Source organism: Podarcis gaigeae, assembly GCF_964106915.1.
Source record: "Podarcis gaigeae genome assembly, chromosome: 1".
Taxonomy (NCBI): domain Eukaryota; kingdom Metazoa; phylum Chordata; class Lepidosauria; order Squamata; family Lacertidae; genus Podarcis; species Podarcis gaigeae.
Genome location: NC_139678.1, coordinates 66390671 through 66418328, shown reverse-complemented (window position 1 = coordinate 66418328; position 27658 = coordinate 66390671). Strand labels below are relative to the sequence as shown.

General features: G+C 42.9%; 1 protein-coding gene across 2 annotated transcripts in view; it reads right to left on the bottom strand.

The window, feature by feature from the left end:
* The window catches only part of SPON1 (spondin 1), a 270549-nt gene that overhangs the window by 173674 nt on the left and 69217 nt on the right, over positions 1-27658 (bottom strand). For both annotated transcript variants that reach the window (XR_014560639.1, XM_083725080.1), the window contains exons 4-5: positions 12758-12831; positions 8686-8808 (exon numbers count right to left, since the gene is read on the bottom strand). Coding sequence is in view for 1 of the 2 variants with exons in the window: in XM_083725080.1 (XP_083581206.1) it covers positions 8686-8808; positions 12758-12831 (197 nt within the window). In the remaining variant the exon portion in view is untranslated. The remainder of the gene's footprint in view (positions 1-8685; positions 8809-12757; positions 12832-27658) is intronic.

Below are 27658 nucleotides of genomic sequence, written 5' to 3'. Positions count from 1 at the left end.
AGAATATGTTTCCTGCACTATTGGAATGAGGAACCAGAAAGAGTTATGGAAGGAGAAGGTATGTGGAAATTGTGCAGACTAGAATAACTGCATTGGGTGAAACAATGGAGAAGAAAAACAGAAATGCTTGTGCAGAACAAATGAAGGGCATGCAAACTGAAACAGCTGAAGGTGAAAGACAGTATGGAGGCAAAAGAGGAGAAAAACATGCCCCAATAGATCGGAAAAGAAATGAAGATCCAATTTTAAGCTTCATTAGGACAAACTACTGGAAAACATATAGCAAGCAAATAAAATGATTGCCACCCCCCCCCCCCTATGATGCATGACTTAACAAACAAGCACATCTGTGATATCCATTGTAGGTCTATTTTGAGTGTAACTTAGTTGAATAATACTCATATGTAAGTTGAATAATACACACACACACACACACACGGTTTGTATTTGATGCTTTGCTTTGGGAATTGCTTCCTTTTGTTGTTTCATTTCATTCCCACTTCATTTCTTAAACAAAGCTTTGTTATCATTCCCTACAGATTTAAGTGGATAAATCACAGTGGAACTGAAACATTTACATTTTTAACAGAACTGGATGCAATTTGCAAGTAGCTCCTTCTGTGAAAATGAAACCTAGAGAATTTCAGAGAAATGGGTTAAGGGGTATGCTAGGCACTTTTGGATTGTGAGCATTTTAAAATGTCTTTGCTGCCCTGGCACCAGCTTTTTTGTTGTTTTTTTTGTTTTAAGATATTGGCATGAAATTCACATGGAACGTAGAGGTGTACTTTGGTAAAATCTTGGCAAAATTTGATAGGCATGATGGTTCTGGTTGTAAACAGCAAAAAGTGTATTTGAAGTTTATTTTAATAGGCCCAGTTAGCATAAATCCACAGAAGATGCTAGACATGTCAATTAGAATGCTAGCTTGTTTACATTCAGCCACCCCACCACAAATTGATTGGAAACAGTGACAAAGGTAGACATAGACTACCTGCCGCCCTCCCCAAAAAGCAACTCCTAAAATGCAAATGAAGCTTTGTTAAGCAAAAAAGCTTCATTTTCCAAGCACTTCAAGATGTTTCATCCCTGCCTTTTTGTCACCTGCTTTCTTACAAAATAACTACAAAGCATCCCTGATTCCTTTTGGAGCTGAATAGCAGGAGCGGATGGAATAGTGGGGCACAACTGTGGTGGCTATATTAGGTGAGAGTGACCAGTTGGCTTCCCTGATCTTGCCCCACCCTGCCCTGCAATACCCTGCTAAGTTACAATTATCAAGTGTCCAAAGGTTGGATGAAGAAACCGCATTGCTGTACAACAAACATTTTTCATATTGTCTGATGGATAGATCTATAGGGTTGCCATATTTCAAAAAGCAAAAATCCAGACACAAAAAAACACAAAAGTTGTTGTTGAACTTCTTCCCTTTTTTAGTTTCTGAGCTGTTTTTAATGAAATTAAAGCAATTTCCGCCCTGACACTGTTTCCGACTGCCGTATTCCGTCTAAGATCAGGTTTCACACATAATAACCAAATTTTATGAATTCATGACTGGCGTAGCATTTCAGTGCACCTGTACTGTTTGAAGCTCAGTTCTTTGGACTAAAGCTCATTCAGTAGACAACTGAAATAGGCCAATATATTCACTGCAATATTACGTGAGGGGAAAACATTTGAAATACAACTATTTTTCACACTTTCTGGGAGCACATAGGATCAATGCAAGGCAATGGCTGTCATGCTCTTTACTAATATTCTACACCAACTATGCTATTTGCATTTTACAAGGTATGCAGCAGCCAAAATATTCCCTCACAGAAATGAAGAAACAGTAATAAAAGCATAGTCTCTAGTCTGAATCTCTCTTAAGAGTCTTGGGCTGCCATACGTCTGGAATTTCCTGGACATAGGCAGAATACGGCATGTTTACTCATTTGGAGCAAATACCATTGAGTTCAATAGATTCTAAGGTAAAGGTAAAGGGACCCCCGACCATTAGGTCCAGTCGTGGCTGACTCGGGGGTTGCGGCACTCATCTCGCTTTATTGGCTGAGGGAGCCAGCATACAGCTTCCGGGTCATGTGGCCAGCATGATTAAGCCACTTCTGGCGAACCAGAGCAGCGCACGGAAATGTTGTTTACCTTCCCGCCAGAACAGTACCTATTTATCTACTTGCACTTTGAAGTGCTTTCGAACTGCTAGGTTGGCAGGAGCAGGGACCAAGCAATGGGAGCTAATCCCGTCGCGGGGATTCGAACCGCCGACCTTCTGATCGGCAAGTCCTAGGCTCTGTGGTTTAACCCACAGCGCCACCCGCGTCCCTTCAATAGATTCTACTCTCTACCAAATACAGACACAAACTTTTGTTTGTCAGACACAAACTTTTGTTTTCTGCTTGTTATCATATCCCATTGATGTAATCAGACTTGGGGCTCATCCAAACTTCCACTTGTCCCATGCCTAGCAAGCACGAGGCTGAGCTGTCTTTCATTTGTTTACAGTTGAATCAGAACAAATATCTATCTGCAGAAAAACGGATTGATATTTGTTATGATCCAGCAGTAAACAGCAGATAAAAAGGGGGTTTCCCTAGGGGAAAGTGGTGGGACAAGTGGACATGTGCATGAGCCCTTATTTTCAGACCAGTATATAGTATATTAAAACTTTTAAAACGCTTTGCTGCTAAACGCCAATGCAACTGAAACAAAACACACTATTAGGAAGATTTTCCAGAGCACAAACTGAAGCTACACCCCCAGGCTGCCAGCTATGCCTTCTAATAAATGATTCAGCTGCACTCAAAGCTGTGTTTTGTTATTTCAAGTCTCAAGTGTTTTCAGGCGTTTGGTTTAGAAGTGTGTTTTGGATACTGCCAAGAACAGACCTTAAAAAATTAGATCTGGATTAAAGTGCACTTTGGATGACAAACTAGTAAATAAAAGTTTGTAAGTAACTCAGAGGGAGACATCATCAGCAAGCTTAAGTGCTGGTATCTTATTTATAAGCTAGTAATATTAATGCTCTCAGGGCAAAGGGAAAGCTGAGCTCTCTTTAAAGCTTTTTATTTCCATAGAAATCTAATAAAGCCAGCACTTTTAGTCAAAACTTATTTTCAATAGGCATAAAAGATTGTTCCTTAGAAACTCCAGAACTACATGGTATGGACTTAACAACTTTCATCTTTTCAAGGAGTGACTGGAAATTAATAAATGCCAGCATTAAGTATTTTTAACCAGCAGTTCTACCAGATGCTCAGTATGAGAAATCTTCTTAGATTAACATAGCAAGTGAAATATAATTTGATAAACAATTCTAAAATTTAATAGATTTATAGGAACTGTCCAGCAAGGAACATATTTATGGACATTTCTGCTGTACCATAATGGCAAACACTCTACAGTTCTCCACAGTCCAGATTGAATAAGGTTTTGTTTCATTTAATAGTTTCAGAGCCTCTGCATAATAAACAGCAATTTTGACAGGTACTTTTCATTTTTAAAATCCAGGGTATGTAGGTGGGTGGAAAAGCTTTCTGGCCTCCCAGGAATTTATAGTTACAATTTGATGTTGGTTGTTCTGCAGGGGTTAGTGCTGTCTCCATTAGTGTCAAAATCAGCGGCAAATATCACATTTCTGGATGACAATAAAGCAAAGAGAATAATTCTTGCTGCTAAAGTACCAGGACTTTAAAACGTTCATATTTATGAGGTGAGGCTGCACAGGAATGCAGGCAAGTAAAGAAGAACGAATGCTCTTTCTGGTGTGTTTTATATCACTATCATAAAGCTTAACAATATTTAATCCTGAACTTATTACCTGACAGCTGAGCAAAAATTATCGTGATCGCTACATTCTTATTTATCACTTGGACTGCTCTTAAGTGTACAAAGTGCTAGGAAATGGATAGCTTGTTTATCCTGTGAGGTAAGCTGCTTGTATACCACTCAATTTTCAAAAGGGGAGGATTCCAGATGATAATGGGACATCCTGGCTGGTAATACTTGGGAACCCATGTTCCCCGTAAATGAATCCAAAAAGCTATTCCTTGTTCTCCACAGGATTCCAGATGTTTGTACCATCAGAAAGCCAGGCTCTCGGCTGACTTTCAGCCAGCTTATACACATGCTTATTTCACAGTAAGCCGCATTGATTTCAACTATTGTCTAACATGTCAATAGAGCATCAAAGTGTACAAAATGACATATAATTCTATGCAATCTGTTCACACAGCATCCTATAGGATAGGGTGGGCTGTGAGAGAGTGGTACCCAGGCTAGCTGGGGAACTCTGGGGCTGCCTCCTCTTACATTTAAGCAAACATCTAAGTTCATTAGCTCTGGCCATGTCAATTGAATTGGCTAACATATAATTTCCTTTTGACCAAGGTGTTGAGTTGTGATCATGAGTACCCATATTAAAGTATGTTTCATTTACGACATCTACTTAAATTTTTTGAAAAAGTTCAGCTGTACTGCAACCCAATTTGAAGCTTGGGCCCATGTATAAAGGTAAAGGTAAAGGGACCCCTGACCATTAGGTCCAGTCATGACCAACTCTGGGGTTGCAGTGCTCATCTCGCTTTATTGGCCGAGGGAGCCGGCGTACAGTTTCCAGGTGATGTGGCCAGCTTGACTAAGCTGCTTCTGGCGAACCAGAGCAGCGCACAGAAACGTCGTTTACCTTCCTGCCGGAATAGTACCTACCGTATTTTTCGTCCCATAGCACGCTCCGTCCCATAGGACGCACCTAGTTTTTTTGGGGGGAAATAAAGAAAAAAAATTCCCCCTTATCTCCCCCCCCAAAACCAGGACAGGAAAACAAAACCAGGTTGGGGAACAGCGGGATGGCGGCGCTGCGCCTCCTTGTAGGGATGGCGGCGCTGCGCCAGCTTGTAGGGCTGGCCGATGTCTGTCCGGCATGCAGGGCGCTCTGCTTCAGGGCGCCCCTCGCGCCGGGCGGCAGGCTGCTATCCGCGGGGAAGTCCCACAGGGCTCCCCACGCTGCGGATGTCTGTCCGGCGGGCGGGGTGCTCTGCTTCAGGGCGCCTACTCGCGCTGGGCGGCAGGCTGCTATCCGCAGCATAGGGAGCCCTGCGGGACCTCCCGCAGGGCTGCCTAGGCTGCGCATGTGTTCCCGAAGTGCCGGGCGCTCTGCTTTCAGGGCGTCCAACGCTCCGGGAAGCAGGCTGCTATCCGCAGCATAGACAGCCCTGCGTGAACTCCCGCAGGGCTGCTTAGGCTGCGGATGTGTTCCTGAAGCCTGGAGAGCGAGAGGGGTCGGTGCGCACCGACCCCTCTCCTTCTCCAAGCTTCAACGAAAGCCTGCATTCGCCCCATAGGATGCACCCAGATTTCCCCTTCGTTTTTGGAGGGGAAAAAGTGCATCCTATAGGGCGAAAAATACGGTATTTATCTACTTGCACTTTTATGTGCTTTCAAACTGCTAGGTTGGCAGAAGCAGGGACCAAGCAACAGGAGCTCACCCCGTCGTGGGGATTCGATCCGCCAATCTTCCGACCGGCAAGTCCTAGGCTCTGTGGTTTAACCCACAGCGCCACCGCGTCCCAGTGGGCCCATGCATACCCTTTGCCAAATTTGTTGGCTCTGGCACCCAGGGTTGCTGACATAGTCCCCTAGGGCCCTTACACTCCATCACCCTCAAATCAAATCTGATTCCTGGGACATGACAACCCTCGAGCTCTTGGTGCCTCACCATCAGTTCACCTATGCCTCCCCTTATTTTATTATATATATCACTGAATTTAAAAAGCACACACACTCAAAGTGATGTACCTTGTTGTATCTTCTTGACCACCTGACTAAAAATTACTTTTCAGATTGGCTGGCTGCAGGAAGAAGAAAATGTGGCACAAGCTGATTTACTTTCTTTCAGCTATGCTGGTGGAGTCTCATTGGTATATATTTCTCCCCAGAAACCAGAGCTTTTTTTTCCAGTTGGAACTCGCCAGAACTCAGTTCCAGCACCTCTCAGGTGGGCGCTATTGCCGTTCTAAGAGAATGGGGAAGGCGTTCGTGGTGAGTTCTTTTTCAAGAAAAATGGCACTGCCAGAAACTAAGACGTGATCAGAGTCCGAGACACTCATTTGAATATGTAGCTTATGTAGCTTGGCAAGCATAATTAAACAAAAATACTACTTGCGTACCACATGTCCTCACATCAAGCAATTTTAATAGCTGCTTAATAGCTGTTTAATTTTTAATGTACTACATCATTACAAGCATTTTACTTCACTGTCTTTCTTTTAACCCACTACCCAAGGGACTGTTAGGTGACCAGATTGAAATATCAATTGTAACACTAGCCTAGTCTGTTTTATGCTTAAGAACAACTCATATTTATTCATTATCCTAAGAACCAAGTAAACAAAGCAAGGAACCCAGTCCACATAATTAAGAAAAAGTGCCAATGAAGTAGAAAAATAACTTCATCTAAGTATACAATTCTTTGACATAAGCCAAAAGGCCCATAAACTTGATAAATGCCATGTCTCAGATGTCTTCTACGTCTACAATCCTATAGAATCTCAGCTGTGAAACTTGCCAGCCATTTTAATTTGTTCCACAATCTCAGCTTTACAGCCACAAATTCAAGCCACAAATTTTAATATGTCAATATAAACTCTTTTATTAACGTGCACAGTTCTATATCTGAACTAGGCAGCATTCAACTTAATAAAGTTGAGACAAAAATCTATGTAGACTATATCAAATAACAATTGATATGTAGACAAAGTTCTGGCTGCATCAATGCCAGCTAGCTGCACAGGGACACGGCAATATTAGAAAATAAAATTATACACAAAGCCCTTAAACTTTGGTAATATGTTGGCCATTGTGTGATCTTTATTAAAGAGAAAATAAATGTGACTCAAACTTCCAGGTCATTTACTTGGCTTCATTGTCATCGATGTGAAGCCAATATTTAAAGATCAAACGTGAGATCTGAAAGGAAAGTCCAAATATATTGAGCAAAGAAATATAAAATGGAAGGAATCTGGTATCTACATGCATTTGTTCATATATTCTCTGGATTTCACCTGTATCCAAGAAACTTGGCTGTGCATCTGGGGACTTCAACATAAAGAGCTGCAGGCAACAGCCAGAAGCAATGGGGGGGGGGCGGGCAACAGGGCTGCATTGCTGACCTGACTCCCTAACGCCATACATCACTGCCAGTTACCAAGAGAGGGAGGGGCAAGGCAGTGGGGAGCTGGGCGCGGTGAGCCAATTCAGTGTCCATGATGTTGTATCTCATCACACCCTCTTGTAACCAGCAGCAATACACATCACAGGGGAGCCAGAACAGCGGTTCAGCTCTGCCCACCTTCTGCCACCACCTACTGCAAACACCACCTGACCGTTTTTCTCCAAATGTCAGGAATCAGGTGTATGTTAACTGTATTTGTGGAAAATGTATCAGTATTGAAAAGAATAGAGCTGAGATCCAGAGCTGCTTCAAAGGTCCAGGTGATTTTGGATCACTGCAGATCAGGGTTTGATCCACTTTGCGCACCGATTCAAAAATGTAAAACGTTTTGCAACATGGTTTGAGTCTATATTTAATCTTACTGTTTTTCCTATGGGGTTGCACTAACGAGGGGTGTGTGGGGTGTTAGGGGATAGGTAGTACCACTGGTTGGGGATATGCCATGTTCCTTCTGGGATAGTTTGTCCATCTTTAGTCCCCACCTTGCACTCCACTCTCAACTATCAGCCTGCCACTGTGACTACACTCTGAGAAATAGCTTTGACTGCCCAGCTAAACCAGGGGAGGGTAGCCGATGGGTCTCAAACCAGTGAATTAGGGACTTGTCTATCCCCTGCATGCAAAACCACACAGGTGGATTGAGCAGACAAGACCAATAGTGGGTCCAACGGTCAAGAAGGCAGCTACTCATGTGGTACTGAGAGACGTGTGAGGCACATAGGGCCCATCAACCTGGGAAAGTAGTCCATCGAGGAGAAGGAAAACTGTGATCCTAAACGTCCGCTGCCTTGCAGAGAAGCAAAGCCTAAGGAGGAAACCCTTCACAAATCTGGATGCTTGGATGGTCTTGTCTGCCTCCTTCCAGCAACTGCTGCAGCCAAGCTGGTGCCAAATGTATTGCTCTGCTTTCCTTTGGACCACATCAGCAAGGCCAAAAGGGGGGTCTTGTCGTCTGGGCAGCCCAGGACCTCCATACACACTGCCCAGGCTTGCGCCCTGGGAAGGTCACTTCAGTGCTGCTAAACCCAGTGGTTTGACTTCAACCCTGGAGGTGCACTCCATTGTCTCTTGAGACAGAGAGATGCCAACAACAACCTTCACTAGTGATGAGGATGGCTAAAATATCATGATCCAGTATCTACTGAAAAAGTTGAAAAATCTAGTATGTTGGATTGGATGTTCGCTGCAGACTGGCCCTCTGTGCATGTGCAATATCTGAACATAAAGAAAGCCCTCTAAGAGACAGCAGGGGATGGCCCACAAAAACCTCCCTCACCTGTTACTTTCTATATGTTTTTGACTACTAATATCATCGTGCTTCACCACTGGCCATTTGGCTGGGGCTGATGAAAGTTGCAATTCAAAACTCCTGAAGGGTTGGGGAAGGTTGGGGTACAGTAAGAAAAATAATACAATACAATACAATACAATACAATACAATACAGCACACTCACGTGGGTAATCTTTTGGATGCGACTTCTCCGACCAGTTACCATAAAACGTAAGCCTATATTTAGCAGTTCCACAGGCACAACAGTCTAAGATTGGTTTATCGGTGACACCATTCATGGCTGAATCTAAAAGGAAGCAAGAGAGGCCATTATTTTACTGTATGGGTGATTTTGAAGGTGCAGCATTTGAATATGTTTTGTAAAAATTACAAATAAATCAAACCACAAGATTCAAATGGGCTGGGAGATTTAGATCCAGATTTTTGCACATAAAGTTAGCACTATACCTTGAGCTTCAGTTAAAGTCACATTTGCTGAATAATTCCTTCTTGATTTTATCATAATTTCTAGGAGTACAAAATCATGCACCAAGATAGAATAATACCTGGACCAATCCAATCCAATAGTTCTTTTGGCAGCTCATGACAAATCCATGGGGGCATGTGTTAACACACTATTTCCAAACACATACAGAAGCTACAATTTCAGTTTGCTTGAATCAAATAGTTCCATTGCATCCTCATTGGAACATGTGAACATGTTTGTTCACATGTTCCGATTAACACAAGCAAAAGCTGTCTCTAAAGACAAGTGTGAAAGAATGTTCATTTGTGCAGCCTCTGTACACAAGTATACAGATGGTACAGCTGCTGAATGTAATGTGTGAACACCCCTATTGACTTGCCAACTTTTTCTTGTATTACAAATGAATGATAGTATATACTCCAAGGCATTTGTTCTAATATTTAATAACACTGCTGTAAAAGAGGAGTACTGCAACCTGTTTAAATGCAAACAGCTTCCCTATTCCAGAAACAACCGGAATGTACTTTAAATTCTTGACATGCCCTTTTTGCTTTTAACGCTCTTTTCGATTTTTCTGTATTCAAGAACACGAAACAGATGTCTCAATTTCATTTACGTAACCTGCTCCAGTGACTTCATTGAACACATTCACCATTCACAGCATAAAGAGCTGTTTGAAATTGAACGCAATCTGCATTTCTAAATGGACTAAGAAAGTGAAAAGCCTGGCCAGTGTCAAATATGCCATATTTATAAAATTCAATTAAGCATCTTACAGCACACACTTCAGTGTATATTGTTTTGAATTTTAAAAAGCCTATCAAAGTCAAGGCCAGATTATCCTAATCCTTGGGCCTAGGGAAAAAGATGAAGGCCAGGCCCTCTTGGCATTCTCTTAAATGTGGCGGTGTTTCCAAATTGGCGGGATGAAAGGGGCAGGAGTAAGATCATCTTCTAGCAATTATCTTTGCATTGCTGCACCAAGAAATTACCATTCTTTTCCAAGGAGGTCTGGGAATCATTCTCTGGAAGACTTCTGCATAAAATTTATGCAACTAGGATGTAATTTTAAAAGCAGTTACGCTCCAGAAGGGTGGGCATTTTGCAGCACTTCTAAGCACAAGTGTCTTCTCAGCTGAAAACATCATGAAAGAGGGTTTGAAGAAATCATTACTTTCTGTTAAAGTACATCCTTGGACAAGAAGGGAAAGTTTCCTGCCAATATTCCCCTGTACGCTTTTCTTAGAAATTCTGCATGGTGAATTTAGCACACCAAACATATAGATGTCAGAAGGCGGAGATTGCTGGCATGATCATACTGGGAGCAGAGCCACCAGGCACCACTTTGAACTGGTTCACATACACCCCTGTGTATAAAGATGACATGGTGAAGGGCATTACATTAACGGGAATTCCATGCATGTGCTTCCAGTGTAACATCTGAGACGGTGGAAGCTCCATGCAGTTCATGTGTGATCTTGGAAATTAGTGTGGAACAGTAGCTCATATAATACAATTCTGCAATTGATACTTGTACCCAGAGGCAGTTGGATAGGGTTCTGTCGAGGCTGTTGGTGTGATCCTTAGCTCACTGAATTTACAGGTTACCCTGAATGCAACAGGTCTTCCTTTGAAGAATATGCTTAGGATCTACATAGATCAAAGTCGGGCTACACAGCCTGTCAGGGAACTGCCATCGGAGCGCAGGGTGGTGGAGAGGCTCTCGGATGCTGGGAGACCCTCGGATGCTGAGGAGGGAACCAGCAGGGGGAGAGGGAGAGTTTCCGCTGAAGAAGGAGGGGAGGAGGAGACAGTGTTGGAGGTGAGGCACAGAGACGCTTCAAGCGAGACCAGTGGTGAGAGCTCGGGGCCTCCCCTTGGGACGCCCATGCTGCGCAGAAAGCTGTCATGCAGAGAATCAAGGAGGAGACTCTCTGTCAAAGAACTTTTATGTTGGAAGAAATTTAGGAAACGCCCACTGACGGATTCTGCCAGTGATTAAGGCAGCCACGCACTCATGGCTGTCCGGCTAGAGAGAGTTTAAAACTAACCACAAAACTGGGAGCGTTTTAGCGCTTACACACAAGCAACCCCTTATGTCATTACACAGCCCTTTAAATCTGCTTAAGCTTTGGCAGCTTGGTGGCTGGTGCCAGAAGCAGCTAAAGCCTGGTCCGTTTCCTGGCATGCAGCATGTATTATGTGACTATCAAGCAGCTCCTTACCTGTAAAATAAGCAGATGAACAGTTCAGGAATGCCCAGTCTTCAGGCTATATATGTCATAATTAGATGGAAAATGGCAACCCATCTTTTGACCACTTATATTTTTCTTTTAAAAATGCTCTAATTTACACAGTTTCATTTGGTGCAAATGGCTTTCAGGCCTTGCCAACAATGTTGGCTGGACAGGTGCAAAAGTGGGAAATCAGCTCAAAAGGCCCCATGGTGTACAGGTGGGGTTTAGGGACATTATCATGGTATCACTGTGGTTGTCATATGTTGCTGGCTTCCATGCATGGATAATGTGGGGATAATGTCTGTGCAGAATGCTACTGATTGGTGGTGACAGCAAGTGCAATGGGAGTTTCTGTTATTTTTTTCTTTTTTAAAAAAATAATATTTATTAAAGTTTTAAAGGTTACAAAAAGGAAAAAGAGAAAACACCAAATTACACAAAAACAAGACAACACATCACAATAAGGAAAAAGAAAGAAAGAAAAAAAGAAAAAGAAAGAAAAAACAGAAAAATAAAAACAATTAAAAAAAACACAACAAACCTTCCCATAACTTATCTTTCATTTGCTTGTTTCCTTGACCTCCTCACACCTCCCTTTTTTGTATTCTAGTTCGGTTAGCTATTTCAGCAAATCCTTTCCATCTTTCCCAGTTTTTGTCCTTTAATTTATCTTAATATAATGTAACTTTACTTTCCCTCCTTTCACCAATTAACAGTCTATTTTTTCTTAATCCTTTATAACATTTCTGCTAAAACCCCATAACTTCATTCCAACATCCTTCTAACATTCCTTAATTTTACAATGTTTCTGTAAATAAACTTTAAATTTCTTCCAATCTTCTTTCCACCGATCTGTTATTTTTTTCTATGTCATTTCTAACTTCTACTGGTATTTGTTTTGCTCTCTGCTTTTCTGCTGAGATTCATGTGACTACATTATTCCAGCATAATATTGGCATTCGTGTAGGATCAGCCTGCTCAAGCCGAAACCTAATTATGTTTACTCCAAAGCAGGTCCCATTTTTCCTTATAAATTAATTTCAGCCTCAAGGCCATCTTCTGGTCTTGTTAAGTTAGCCTCTTTTCCTTTGCCGGCATCCTAGAAATGAATTTTGCTCTAAGCCTAACAGACCTTGAACCCAACATATTTGCACCCACTGACTGAGTGAAGCACAGTGCTCATTTGTGTAGTCATGGATGTTTTTGCTATTCAGTTCTGAATTGTGTGGATGAACAATTTGGAAGCATGACTAGGTTTGCAACCTTGAAATTATCTCAATGAGCATTCAGCAAACCTTTCACATGAATAGCAAGGAAAACCAAACCTACACAGGTGAGAAGTGAGGCCTACTTGCTGATTACAAAAAGAGAATCGCCAAACCAATAGGACTTAAAGCAGCTTAATTTCAGCTAACCTGTGCCCACCCTAACCAACAGAAAGAGATAGCTAACATATGCCAGTCTTGTGTTTTTAATTAGTTACTCTGGAAGAGCAAATCAGCAAGTGAGAAGCAAATGAATGTGTCTCATACCTTGTTCACACAGCCTCTTGGTAAGCGATCCCTCATCTTGAAAATAAATAATTCGCTTTTGTACGATGCTTGCCCTGTTTGAGAGATGGAAACAATGTGTTCAGAAAATGTGCAGACGCAGCAGATAACATTTCCACGCCCTCTTAATACTAGGGTTGCCATATTTCAAAAAGTAAAAACCAGGACACCCCAACAGTTGTTGAGCTTTTTAAAACAAAAATCCTGATAATCTAGACGTACGGCAGCCCTATTAACAATAGTAAGTCACCTCTGATCTGCACCATGCTATTGGTTGAGACTGTCAGAGATAGCTCAATCCATCAGTTGGTATGAAAGCACTGGATGGTCTTGAACAGAAGGAGACAATGTGCTGCCCTCCAGATACTGTTGGAGTCCAGCTCTCATAATCTCTGGCTATTGACCATGTTGGCTGGGGTTGCTGAGAATTGGAGTCCAAAAATTTCTGGAGGTCACCACACTGAAGTTCTTGAGGGATGAGAGGTCTTAAGGGATGCTTGGATTAAGCAAAAAACACAGGAACATACATTTAATTAGTCCATCAGATACATCAAAAGTGGGAAATATCAGTTGGAACATACTGACTAAGATTGCAATTTCTAAGACAAGATGTAAGTTTTTCATCGTTCTTCCTCCTGTCAGAATCCTACTAAATTTGTAAAATATTTTTTCATGATAACAAAAGTCTAACAAGAGCTGGTACAGCATTAGCTAATAGGTAAGAGGTTTAGCAGGGACGCGGGTGGTGCTGTGGGTAAAACCTCAGTGCCTAGGGCTTGCCGATCGCATGGTCAGCGGTTCAAATCCCCGTGGCGGGGTGAGCTCCTGTCTTTCGGTCCCAGCTCCTGCCCACCTAGCAGTTCGAAAGCACTCTTAAGTGCAAGTAGATAAATAGGTACTGCTTTATAGCGGGAAGGTAAACGGCGTTTCCGTGTGCTGCGCTGGTGCTGGCTTGCCAGAGCAGCTTCGTCATGCTGGCCATGTGACCCGGAAGTGTCTTCGGACAGTGCTGGCCCCCGGCCTCTTAAGTGAGATGGGCGCACAACCCTAGAGTCGGACACGACTGGCCCATACGGGCAGGGGTACCTTTACCTTTACTAAGAGGTTTAGCAATGAATCAGTAGCAGTTCCTTGGTCTCACCCCAAGTCATGCTAGGACCTTAGGAAATCCATTCTTCTGTTGCCCAACTCAAAGAAGGGGATTATTTACGCATTTGCTTTTTTTAGTAGTTCTATGTTGACTTCAGCTGTTCATTGCCTATTACTATTAATATGCCCCTTTTACTCTCACCACCTCTCAGCAGCACCAGTTCTTAACTAATAACATTGAGCACATCACCTATTCACATGGTATAATGAAAGATAAAACAAGTTTTCCAGGTTCCCAACTTGGCAACCCTATGTGGTGCTGATGTTACCTGGCTCTTCCTAGAGTTTATGAAACAAAACCACCAACGACAACAAGGAACCCAAAAGAGAAAGGAAAGGGATTCTGCAAACCTAGATTATGTAACTTTGAAAGAAAAATCTGCCAAAATATACTGCTTATATTTTGTGTTTGCCTCTAACTTTGGGCAGCCTTAAATTGGTGAATCTAGCATCTCAGAAAGATCAGACGCTCATTTTGCAAAGTTCACTGAAGCTGAAGAAAATGGAAGGCACAAAAATGGAACAGAAGAAGTAAGTGAAAGGATAGATTCAAAAGTGCACTGCCTATCACTCCTTGGTCCTCAAAATTTCATTGACACCAGTGCTCTTTGTACTCTATTGCAAATGCCAAAGTTGCTGTTTTGATCCCACACTGGCCAAGACCACATGGTCACAGAAAGACTTCTAAAAATGAAATCTCCAGAACAAATCAGGTGAGGCTTCCTACCAATGTTTCATTTTTAAAAAGTGTAATGTTAAAATGTTCCTGACTAACAGTTAGTTGACTTTTTAAAATATAGCAGCTGTAATTTTCTTCTTCTACAATGTTCATTTTTTCCTAATTCAAATGAAATCTGTACATTTTGCATCCCTCCACCCTGTTCCATAGCAACACACAAGAGAATTAAGATAAGCCACAACATGGAATTCCTCTGGCACCCGTGGTTTTTCCTTTATGCTGCACTAGCAAGGTTTCCGCAGGTCAAGACAACATGGAAATCTTGCTCTGAGGGTGCTTTGAGACTGTTGCTATTTTCAATCACATACTGGCAAATTCAGGTTGCACAATTAAAGTTGATTTGAAGGCCGTGTGCTACAAGCCCATTTTCCCCAAAGATCATGTGTGTGTGTGTGTGTGTGTGTGTGTGTGTGTGTGTGTACAATAAGGAAAGCGATAGGAAAATGAAATGGAAAATGTGGGTTAACACTTGCTTGGTGCCGTGTCATGCAAACAAAGAAGAATGAATGCTCAATAAATAGCTAGTGTTGTCTAACCTCCGTTCAAACAAATCAGGATGAATGCCCAGTAAGAAGATCATCTGCATGTGACCTGAATCTTAATAGCTGTGGCCACAAAAAGACCCAAGTATGTTTTTCAGATAACATCATAGAAGTTTACGGGGTTATTGTTTCTCTCTTCCTTACTCAATCTTGGGCTGTTCTCATTTGACTTTTTGTTGCCTGTTTCCAGCATTACCATTAATCTTCAAATTATCAAGAGAGAGTGAGAAATGAAAGACTGTTCTTTAAAGTCTTGCAAATTTAAAAGGGAGTTACAAAGCCCAGGAAGTAGAAGCAGCTACTATTTTAAAAAGAAGTAAGTTATTTATACACATATGTGCTTGTACACATTCATGAAATGTTTCATTGGATTATGGCCAATATATTTTATTCCAAGATTGTGATGGGTTGGTGATTCTTCATTCTTCTCTTCTTTGGAAAGGAGGTCCCTTTTAAACATGGGGCCACCTGGTGGATTTAGTAGGCAAGGCAGCACACAGAAATCAGACAAACGTATATTGGCAAGGCAGCTATGGCAACGGCTCACCTCTCCAAAATGCATCTGGAAGAATGTGATGCTAATGACCGATACCAAGATGAAAGTCGACCAGGTTTGCATGTTGAGCAGGATGCTTTATGTAAGTGAGTTGGGAACAACTTACACCTGCCAGGAGTGACACCTCAATGCCTGTGCTGTATCAGAAAGATTTGGGACACCACATGGCAAGACAAAGATGTGCTGTCTCAAGCCCACACTCCCAGCAAGTTCACACTCCTGTCTTAGTGACATCTGCACTGGTTTGGCCACATGCACAAAAAGGAAGATGGCAGGATCCCCAGTGACCTGAGGGTAGCAGGATTTAGACACTAGGCTTGTTGGCAGACCAACACGGCATTACAAAGATGTCTACAAACGTGGCACGAAGGCTGGCAACTTTAACCCCACTGCAAGGGAATCCCTTGCAGATGATCACAGTGCCTGGAGACAGACAGTCAGGTTGTGTATCCACAGCAGTGGCCAGAGGAGAAATGACCACTGGGAGCGGCGCATAGAGAAGAAACGCCATGGCACACACGTAGCAGCAAAACTGGATGCCTTCATATGCCCCACCTGCAATAAAACATGTCTCTCCTGTATCATTCTCTACAGCCACAGCAGATGCTATAACTCTCCTACTGTTTGACTTCACCCCGAAGGTGTGCTCTTCCACTGTCACCCAAGACAGACAGATGCCAACAACAGCAACAACCACCACCTCACAGGGTTGTTGTGGGGATTAATTCAGATGGGGGAAACCATGTATACCATCTTGAGCTCCTTGGAGAAATGAAAGCAAAAAACAAACAAACAAACAAACAAATAAATAAGAACAACTATATAGCTAACCTGACACAACATCCACCACCACAGACATACAACAAACCATACTGCAACTAATCAAGCACATCCAACCAAACCCTGGATCCTCCAATCTCTCACGACACCACTAAAAACAAATACAGTGGTACCTTGGGTTACAAACCCTTAAGGTTACAGATGCTTCAGGTTACAGACTCCGCTAACCCAGAAATAGTACCTCAGGTTAAGAACTTTACCTCAGGATGAGAACATAAATCACGCGGCAGCAGCGGGAGGCCCCATTAGCTAAAGTGGTACCTCAGGTTAAGAACAGTTTCAGGTTAAGAACGGACCTCCAGAATGAATTAAGTTCTTAACCCGAGGTACCACTGTAACTATATAAACAAAGGACCTACACATGAGGTGTAGACAGGAAAATCCTGCACAAACACTATGCAGTGTAATTAAAAGATCATCATCCCCAACCCTCTCCCTCCCTTTCTTTCTCCCCTTCCCCAAAGTCTATCGCAATAGTGTCTCATATGGAATGTTGTCAGAGCTGCCCCTAGGTCCCAGCTCACAAAGGACCAACGCCCGGCTGTAGTTATTTACAAAAGTCTTTATTGAAGTTCAGTTTCCATTTCAAAGTCGGAGCGTGCTGCTCTACGTCTTAAAGTCTAGACCGGCGAAGTTCCGTCTGAGTCTCCTCCCCCCTGACACCAGTTTAAGACCCTAGCCTTGCTCCACCTCTTCCTTAGCTCCTTCCTCCTCTGGGCCCTCCTGCCCGCTGGGGTTTCATCCTTTCTGGACTCCTCTGACGCTGACCCCCCTGATTCTTGCCCCTCCTTCCGGCGGGCTTTAGGACCTGGTTCCCTATCCGGCTACCTGCTGTGCTGCTCGCCTGTACATTTGAACTTGGCGTGCGCGCGTAGCCGGTAACCTTCCTCTCGACCGTTCCCTCGCTCGCCGATGGAGGCGTGGTCAACCCTGACTCATCTTCTCTCGCTGGTGGTGAATATGCTGGCCCTGATACCTGGGACTCTTCCCCCCCACTACGCTCTGGTGGGGAAGCTGGTCCTGATTTCCAACTGCTGCTCTGGGAGTCCCCGCTGGCCCCTTGCTTCCGGGGTGTCCCCCTTGGGGCCCCCCTTGCCCTGGCCATCGGCACCCCCTTCTGTGAATCTTCCGATTCGCTGGAGAGGCTCATGGAATCTCTCGGGCTACTGTCCTCTTCTCCTACGCTCCCCTCGGATTGCTCCCCCTCGCTCTCCATCTCCTCCCCTCCCTGCGCTCCCGCTGCGTCCCTGACAAATGTAAACTGTTCAAAAAAGATTGTATGAATTAAAAGTGGAGACAGTATATGTACTTTTCCTTGTTTATTTAAAAAAACAAAACAAAACTATATGCTACTCCTCTAAACGTTTCACTGTCTTCCTCCTAACATTTCAGGCAGCTGCGGGAGATGATGCAGGCTTTTAACCTTTCAGTTTGTATCCCCTTTGCTATGTATCTGAGGACCACTTTATTTGTCACATTTTGTTTTCATACACAGAGCTATTTTCCACTGCCAACATCCTGTGAGTTCGCTGCACGCTATCGAGATACTACGAAGAGGTGGCTAGGTTTTACATCTCGAAGGCAAAGACAAAGATCTGGGGGGGGGGGGGAAATGGGGAAGAAAGAATGACATAGCAAGGAGCAGGTTTTCCTGATGAAAAACATCAAACCCAAAGATGCTGCTTTACACTTTAAATGTTTAATGGGCAGAAAAGGTCAGGAGTTGGTAATTACAGAAATAACCTAGAATTAATCAGATGCTGTCAGCAGAAGAGGTCAAGGGTGAAGGCAATGGAATTTTGAATGCCGGCCTTGTTAGGGATTGGGATCTCACAGCATGTTTGCAAAGAAATCCTGTTGTTGACTACAGTTCACTGGATACAAAGAAGGCATCAGAGGTGAAAATTCAGCTTTGTATTCTGTGAATATTTGGCCAGCATAGCATAGTACTAAAGACACTGGGCCATAACACCCCAAGTTCAAATGTCACCACTGCCTTAGGCAAGTCAATCTTTTACCAATCACTAACCTATTGCCTCATATGCTACTACTCTTATTTTCATTTTGATTTACTAAGGTCTCAGGGCAAGCCACAACAATTTAAAATGCAACCTTGACAAGAGTTAAAAACGAAACAACAATTACAATGATATTATATGTATGGGACAAGGATGGTGTTGCTGATAATAATAATACCAGTTTGTTATAAGAATTAGTTAAATGTTACATGTCCATTAAGCACGATCACTTCTGCAAAATTTGTAATATATTGAACTACTTCAGCTGCTTATCAAAACTGGCACACTCTCCCCACACTGCATTTCTTGAAATTGATTGCTTTATTTCTGTATTTCTTTGTTAAATTTATATGTTGCATCTTCCTCCAAAGGAGCCCAAGGCAGCAACCGTGCCAATACTAAAACAATACAATTAAGACATCTAAAAAACAATGAGAGGTAATTAGGGGTTGAATAATGGCAAGATTTCTATTCTCTTTGTCCTAGCAAGATTTTGTTCTACATTTGATCTTAGCCAAAAGGCCGAGAAGCGATAGGGAAGGCTTTGTACCAACAGCTGACCAATGAGGGATTTGTCAGCAAATGGCAGAAAACCATGGCTAAAAAAGCCACCTCTATTGGTCTGTCTCCCCCCCCCCCACTGTATTACCTGGGTTATGAAGGCGCCCAAAAGATTTTAAAGCAAAGATTATGGGATAATGCACACAGTGACTTGCGATCTCAATCACACACAGTCTGTAGTCCGCTGGCAGTAGGAGTTCAATATGGGTATGTCTTTAAGTTAACATCTTACATTAAAAACCTGACAGTACCAAACTACTGAAGGCTTTTCACCAAAGCCAGACTAAATGTCTTTCCCCCTGCAGTGTTGGATGGCAGTTTGAGAGGAGTTCCCTACCAGGACAGACTTTGCTTGTGTGCTCAAGACATTGATTCCATAAAACATATTTTGTTGCATTGTGCAAAATATGAGCAGGCCAGGGCTGAACTGATACTACCCTTGCTGGTAACTTTCCCGGGAAAATCAGAGGCTCACTATGTCAGGTTCCTACTGGAAGACCGGACAAATGCTAGAACGTTAGCAGTGGCATAGTTTTTATCGGTGGTTGCAAGAACAAATTAGCCCTATATTCTAAACAAAATGCTTGTTTAACCTGGAGGTAGGCTGTATGAATTGTGTATTGATTTGTAATGATTTGTTGGGTCTCTGGACCATAATAAAGATTGATTGATTGATTTTGTACTTACAAGCTCTTGTTTTATTCAGTTGTATTAGGAACTCTTTAAGGTAGTACAACTTTTTCAGCATTTAAGGTAGTACAACTTTTTCAGCATTTAAGGTAGTACAACTTTTTCAGCATAGTCACAGCGGTGTTTCATAGAATCATAGAATTGTAGAGTTGAAAGGGACCACAGGAGTCACCTAGTCCACCCCCCGCAATGCAGGACTCTTTTGCCCAACATGGGGCACGAACCCACAACCCTGAGATTGAGTCTCATGCTCTACCAACTGAGCTACCCTAGCTTGATATATGTGATATCCCATTTATATAAAATTCCAGAGTATGGTTCCTTTCTGAAATCATAGCATCATTTTCAGGGAGGGTTGAGGCTGGTTTCAGACCATTCCTCTGGGCAAATGCATAATTCTTGCAAACATTGCTTGAGAAAAGCTATGAGTGATAAAGGCCAGGACAAAGGTTCTCCCTTCAGTCAACTGCTGAAGGAAAGTATTTCAGTAACTATTTGAGTGAATGGCTTTCAGAACTCTCTTCTGGGTATAGCTGAGACAATGCAAACATTTGGTGAGGTCTCATTCCAAACCCTATTCTGTAGCACCTAATGTGAACTCAAGCTTCACGGCATATTGAATAATCCATAATAGCACAAGCAAACTTTAGATGGAGGGGGTGGGACGACAGCATAGAATATCAGCCCCAGTTGGATTTCTGCTATGGGTCATAGATGTGATTCCACTCACTTCAAAGCAGGATCTTGACCATCATATATAATGAAACAAAGAAGATTCTCGAAAAAAATCTAATTAAATATGTCTCTGTGTTTGTACTGTGCTCAAAAAATCTCTCTGTTCTCTATCTGATGGTTCACGAGGATAAATATTAATTTTAAATCAATCAGTCTGCCATGTTCCTAAAAGAGGAGGCCAAGGAGAGCATCAGTGCTGGAAACCTGGACAGTGAGACTGGTCCATTTATTACCAGTATTCTGCCATCCACAGAAGACATTTCAGGAGAATTGCGCAGGAATTGAAAAATTCTGGAGAGACAAGCAATGGACCTGCACAGATTTGTGGAAAGGAAGCATGAGTCACTTTTCCCTAACCCTCCCAGCTGCTTGCTGAGAAGCAACAGGTTTGCCAGTAGTGGGACCACAGCAGCTGCTGTGGATCCTGCAGAAAGAGAAGGAAAAGCTTGGCAAGCGCATTCTTCCCTTGTTTTGGGGGTTACAGCCTGACGCTGCAAATGCAATGTGTTACGTCATGGGTCAGGCAATATAGCACCAATGCACTGCTTCCCATGCCGGGAAACTGCAGTGTCACTCTCAGCAGTGGCGGAGCATATGCGGGATATCCCAGGTGTGCGATAGCCACTCGGGTGCCCGGAGCAGTGCATGTGCCCTGCAGCCAGGGGCGGAGCAAGCCACCCATGGGGGCAGAGTGAGCTGCCCATGGTGAACATTTGGCATGCCGCAGGCTCGTGACTCCCAAGCCTCCCCCAAGCTGTCAAAACGAAGGGGGAAGGTGTGCAGCTCCCCCCTTACTCCAATGGCTTGGGATAGGCTTGGGAGTTGCAGCCGGCCAGTGCACTGAATGTCACCCCCGTCAGTGAGGGCACCCGGGGCAGACCACCCCCACCGCCCCCCTTCCTATGCCCCTGGCTCTCAGCAGTTCCCACATTAACGCAACTCCATGCCAGCATTGACTGAGTTTCTTTCCACTGTGCTCACACCATAAAAGATGCTTAATCTGCTATACAAAGTACCTCATTTGTTATGTGGTTTGCCCTTAATTACACATTCCTGACAGAGAAGGCTGATGAAAACATATTATACTTGTGCTCCCGTATCACCAATGACTCTATTACTTCACACGCACCATGCATGACGCTTTTTATCACTGTTGTATCCTGTGGGTTTGGGAAGGGCACTCACTGCAGAAAGGAACCTTGCCAGGGGTCTGCCCCCATACCCAGAAGTGATGGGAGTCAGGATAAATCCAATATTTATATTTATTGGTGAACAACAGAACAACAGCTCAGCACAGCCACTAGGCCTTGCTACACAGGTGAGACCAAGGCTCCCAACTAGTTTCCACTGAACTATGGAGGGAGCCACACCTAGAAAGAATGGTTTCTATTGCAGACCAGGCATGTCTCTTAGAAACAGGCTGCACAAGCTACACCAACAATGCCCCAAAAGGCTTGGGGTCTGCACACTATCTGGACTGTACAATCCATCGCATAAGCCAATCCAAATGTCACAACAGGTCGTCTCGCAGAGAACATTTTTTCTGGACAGAACTTGCTTGGGTTGGCTTCACAACAGCTGCAGTGCATGCTTCCAGCTGTGTGCTTTTTAGTATTCGTTTTTATATTTTAATGAGTATCTTATTGTTATGCTATCAGCTTGATGTTGGTTTATTCCAACCCTGGGTCCTTTAGAAAGAAAAATAAATATGTTGAAAAATGTACTTATATTGTATTTGGACTGTGGAACCTTGGGACTACATTTCCCAACAGCCTCTGCTGGCTAAGGAGAATTTGCTTCCTAAAAGAGGAGGAGAGATTCACATTAAAGGACTACAGTGTGAGCCAGTGTGGTGTAGTGGTTAAGAGCGGTAGTCTCGTAATCTGGTGAACTGGGTTCGCTTCCCCGCTCCTCCACATGCAGCTGCTGGGTGACCTTGGGCTAGTCACACTTCTCTGAAGTCTCTCAGCCCCACTCACCTCACAGAGTGTTTGTTGTGGGGGAGGAAGGGAAAGGAGAATGTTAGCCGCTTTGAGACTCCTTAAAGGGAGTGAAAGGCGGGATATCAAATCCAAACTCTTCTTCTTCTTCTACAGCATGGAGCAGCTCTGATGATTGGTGAAGCAGCGGGGGGGGGGGGGGACACAGGACTTAGACATGAAATAGAAGATCCTAATGAGCAGTCTGGAAACAAAGGTAACTCTGGGATTGTTGCTACGCAAATGTACCCTGTAAGGAAAGGAAAGGAAGGCCCAGCAACAGAAGATGTGCAAGACTAGGGCAGTGGTATACTTTGGACATTTCAGTGGCCCCTGAGTGATACCAAAATTTGCCCCCACTGACTCTCACCTTCCACTGTTTGTCATTATTGTAGCACTTCCTACAGCACCCTCTCAGCTTTGCCCAGTGTGGGCAAAGCAGTCACGCTCCCCTAAATCCATCTCTGAGCACAGTTGTGCTCAGGTTGTGCTTCTGTGCTACCCATGGCACCTGGTCAGCCACTGTGAGCACAGGGTGATGTACCAAATGAACCTTTAGCTCCATCCAGCAGGGCTTCCTGTGTCCTTAAGTCCGAGCGGTTACATTTTTAATCCACTTATAGAATCCGTCCCCCAAATGGCTGCAAGCTTCCCTGGTAACCTACCCTACTAAATCATCACTTATCTGTTAGCTAAGTGGGTGGAGTGGGTGGAGCTAGCATGCAGGAGCTAGCAGTTAGCTATATTCGCAGTCACCTTCAGTAGCCTAGCTTAGCTGTGTTGAGACAACTCACATGGCATGTGTTTGCCAACTCCACCCCAGCATCTGCATGCATGCTAGCTCCACCCACTCAGCCCACAGACTTTCCACATTGAACACGAAGATCTGCACAGGCATCCCAATTCCATGCATCACCTAGGCACATATTTGTACATCAAGACCCTATTTCAGACATTTGTCCTACTTGTGGTGTGGCCGTGATGCAGCTCACTTCCCGCTTGCCCCATGTAAACTTAAGAAGGTCTAAAGATGCATACTGATTTCCCTCTCCTTTCCCTAGATGACTCTTCTAGATCATCACCTAAAAACCATTTGGCCAAAGTCAGGATGAGGCCAGCTCCTGATAATTTTTTTAAAAAATCAAAATGACTGCTGTTGAGCAAGTGTTGCAGGTTTGCATTGTAATCTATGTGAATTCCAAGTAACTAAAGGCTCGAGGTGGGTGCATTTGAAAAGTAATTCTTTCTGCAGTATACTTCAATAGGATCAGTAGCTCAAAACAATACAGTCTCTTCTGCTTATGTAAGGTGCAATGATTTATGTTTCACCTATTTGTTGCCAATATGAGAGGTAGTATGATTGCACCAATAACCTTAAATCAGTCCACTTTTATAACAGCAAATCAATTGCTATGAGATACTGTTCAAACTTGTATGGATTTTTCCCCATCTCCTTATCACATATTATTTATATCCTTTCCTATGAAGTGCTTGTGGCAGATAGAAAAGCAGCAAACATCCCTTTATTTCAAAATATATATTTTTAAAAATGCTTGGCAGCAGAGGAGAGAGTGCTGCTTACATAAAAGATTTTTACTGGCTTCTCTTCACTGTGTATGAAGTTTCAGGGGAAGGGAAAAAATCAGGAGGGAAGAAAGGAGGATTTCTTTTTATGGTTTTGTAATATCACAATATAACATCATTACATTATTCATTCTGTAATATCATATTAATGAAACACTTTTGGGATACATATTTAAGAGTAGAATTCATTCCAAAAGTACATTCAAATGTTCCTTTTTAAATAATTAAAAGCTGCCCCAAACATGATGTCAGATTACATTCATGTGTATATATAACATAGTTGCAATTTCTTCAACCATTCGAGCCATATATACTCTAGTTAATAAGTAATACATAAAGCTGAAATATACCTGGGTTGTAACATTCACTTCATTTTACTGCTCAAGTGTCCTGTCAGCTTCATAGCAGTGGAAAATCCCCCTTCCTCTGTTTCTTTCCACACTGCCACTCATTTATTCATAATTCAGGTAGCTCTGGCAAGTCTTGCACCAGCAAGCTCTTCCTGCAGGAAGATACTAATACTAATATTTGTATTGGGAAAATTATTCCCCCAAGCACAAAATACACATCCATAGTGTAATTTGCAAATTGTGTACATGTGGATAAATTGCAAATGAAAAAGATAAGGTCCCTCTTCTCCTGCCTCTTGGAGGTATAAATCACAGCATTCATGGTACATTAGCGCCATCCATAAATGACACTACAGAAGCATATTACATGCTTGGAAATTAGTTTCTCAGTAGTAGTTGTCTTGGGGATAGGTTATTCAGCTCTCTCCGAGAAAAGATAGCATGTACTTCCCCCCTCTCAGACTTCCCATCAGAGAGAGATAAGGATAACATATATCCAAGAAAACGAGAAACTTCCTGGGCCATTCTTCAGTCCCAAGCCTCCACAGGAACATAGGAAGCTGCCTTACACTGAGTCAAAATATTGTTCCATTGAGCTCAGTACTGTCTACACTGACTGGAAGCAACTCCCCATGGTTTCAGACAGTGGTCTCTTCCAACCTTACCTGGAGAGGCCAAGGATTGAACCTGGGACCATCTGTAGGCAAAGCTGATGTTCAACCATGGAACTATGGCTCTTTCCCAAAATTCTGATACTGCTGTAATTTCATCTCTGGACACATAACTCCCTTTTGCTGCTGCACACTGCTTCATTCCAGTCGTGTGAGAGTTCCTGTCATAGCTCCTGGCTTTCCTGAACCAGAACAAACTTCCAACTTATCCATAATCCACCTTCACCATGTTGCAACACTGCAGTCCAGAAGTTAACTAGAGCAATGAGTAAAATGACCAACTTATCTCTGTCCAAAAGAGGCTGGAGCTGGTGAACTAGCTTAAGCTAGAAAGAGGCACTCCAAACCACTGAGGCCACCTGAGCCTCCACTAAGCATCTGTCTCCCTCTTGAACACCTCTGTCTTATGAGGATTCAGCTTCAATTATTGGGCCATATTGGACCCATCACTGCTCCCAAACACCAGTCTGTCAGGCTCTGCTGAAGCTCCTGAAGGAATTTTCCAAACAGTTCTCTGGTATTAATGACATTCTTACAGATATACTGGCAATGCAGGTGTTTTTGTCACTTGTTGCAGATGAAATCTGCTTTATTCAGCAGACAGCTTGTGTGAAACTGTTGCTAGCCTCTTTTTTTCACATCTACACAAATTCACACACTTTTCATTAAAGTGCAAGACAGACAGACATTTTGGTAAACAAGGATTCAGACTGTAAAAGGATTGTTGCTGCAACAGCCACTTGTCCTCCTTGTCAAGATACTGTACTTAACTGGTCTTCTAGAGTTCATCATTATTTTCACTCCAGACAAATTCAATTCCTTTTGCAACATTTTGCATGAAGCGAGTTTTACCTTGATGTTGCTTGAGCAAGCAATTTGCATGAGCAGGATGCTTCACAATGGATTGGGGGGAAATAGAGATTATAATGCTGAGAGACTCGGAGGATTGGCTATCTTGAAAAATATGTGTTCTGGCTGAGGAGGGGGTCATACGCCAATTAAGGATCAGGTTTGCTGTTTTGAGCCTTCAAACAGCATTGATCCTGGATATCCAAGAGGTCCTACGTCAGCTGGTGTGCCAGATGTACCCACTTTTGGAATATAGATTTCTAGCTTCTGTTATGATGACTGACTACCAGGATGAATTGTTGCAATATGCTTTATGTAGTGCAACTGGCTCAAGAATGCAGCTGCTCATTTGTCGATGGCATGTATTGCCTATCTTGAAACATCATTGGCTACGCCTTGCTTTCTGGATATAATTCAATGTGCTGGTTTTGACCTGTTCCTATGCAGTCTGAGTCCTGACCATCTCAGGGAATGTCTGGCTCTTTATAAACTATGATGAGGCTTTGTGGTCAGCCAGTAAAATGCCACCCACATATTTCATTTACAGATATAAGATTGTAGTCAATTATGAGTAGGGCTTTTTCTGTGCTGGCCCCTGAATCATGATTTCCCCTCCCTCTGAGAATGTTGGTTCCTCTTACTTCTTTTCAGAGACAAGTGAATCCTTACTGTTCCACAAAGCACTTGAAAACTGAAGCTTTGGCTTTTGATCTGATTGCTGTTTATATTTTGTGTTATAGAATACATGTTCTTTTCCTATTGTTTTTGTTTTTATGCAATCAAACTAATTAGGCATATTTCCATCATACTAATGATCTCATAATGTGAAATGTATTATATCTTGTGTCATACCAGTGAGTGCAATGGGTCTTCCCCTACTTCCCCTTGAAATACTTGCACCCCATCAAATTCTACCCCAGAGGTTCTCCAACTTAATGGAGCAGATTTTATGGGCACTTGGGGAGTTGCAGAGGGAATGAGATCTAGTAGAAACCCTGTTGTGCAGTTGCAATGACACTGTTGGATGTCACTCAACATGATGGCCAGCACAAAGTACCAATGTGAGAACCAATCATCTTTATTCTTCCGTCCTGGTGTATGATGAGTCAACCCAGAGCTGAGATGGATGTGTGCGAAGGATGTTGGCTCAACTACACCAGTTCCCTGGTCTGTAACTGCATTTCAGATAGATCAGTTCTGAACTGGACTGAACTGTGTATATCAAAATGTGGTCAAGCTTTTACAGCGGAAATGGATTAGACAGTAGTAATACTTTAATTCCTGTCTGCGTGGTTTTATTGAGAAATGTGGCACATGGAAATAAACACACTCATTTCTTTTCTTCATCAAGTTGCTCACATTGTGGGCAGCTTCAAGTAGCTGAATTCCAATAGTTATAGATTTGGAAAGAGTTGGTTATTGAGCAGAAAACATCTACCATCAGCTGCTTTGCTCTTGAGAAACAGAGGCTTTTAGGAAAGTGGTGGTGCTTGCAGATCTTTCTGTTTCTTGGTATAGGTTTGATCACTTTTGGTAACTGAGTACAGTGAGATGTGAACACAGATGGAGCTGTGTAGATCAACTCAGCCAATGGAATTGAAAGCAAAATAGAATTAAAAA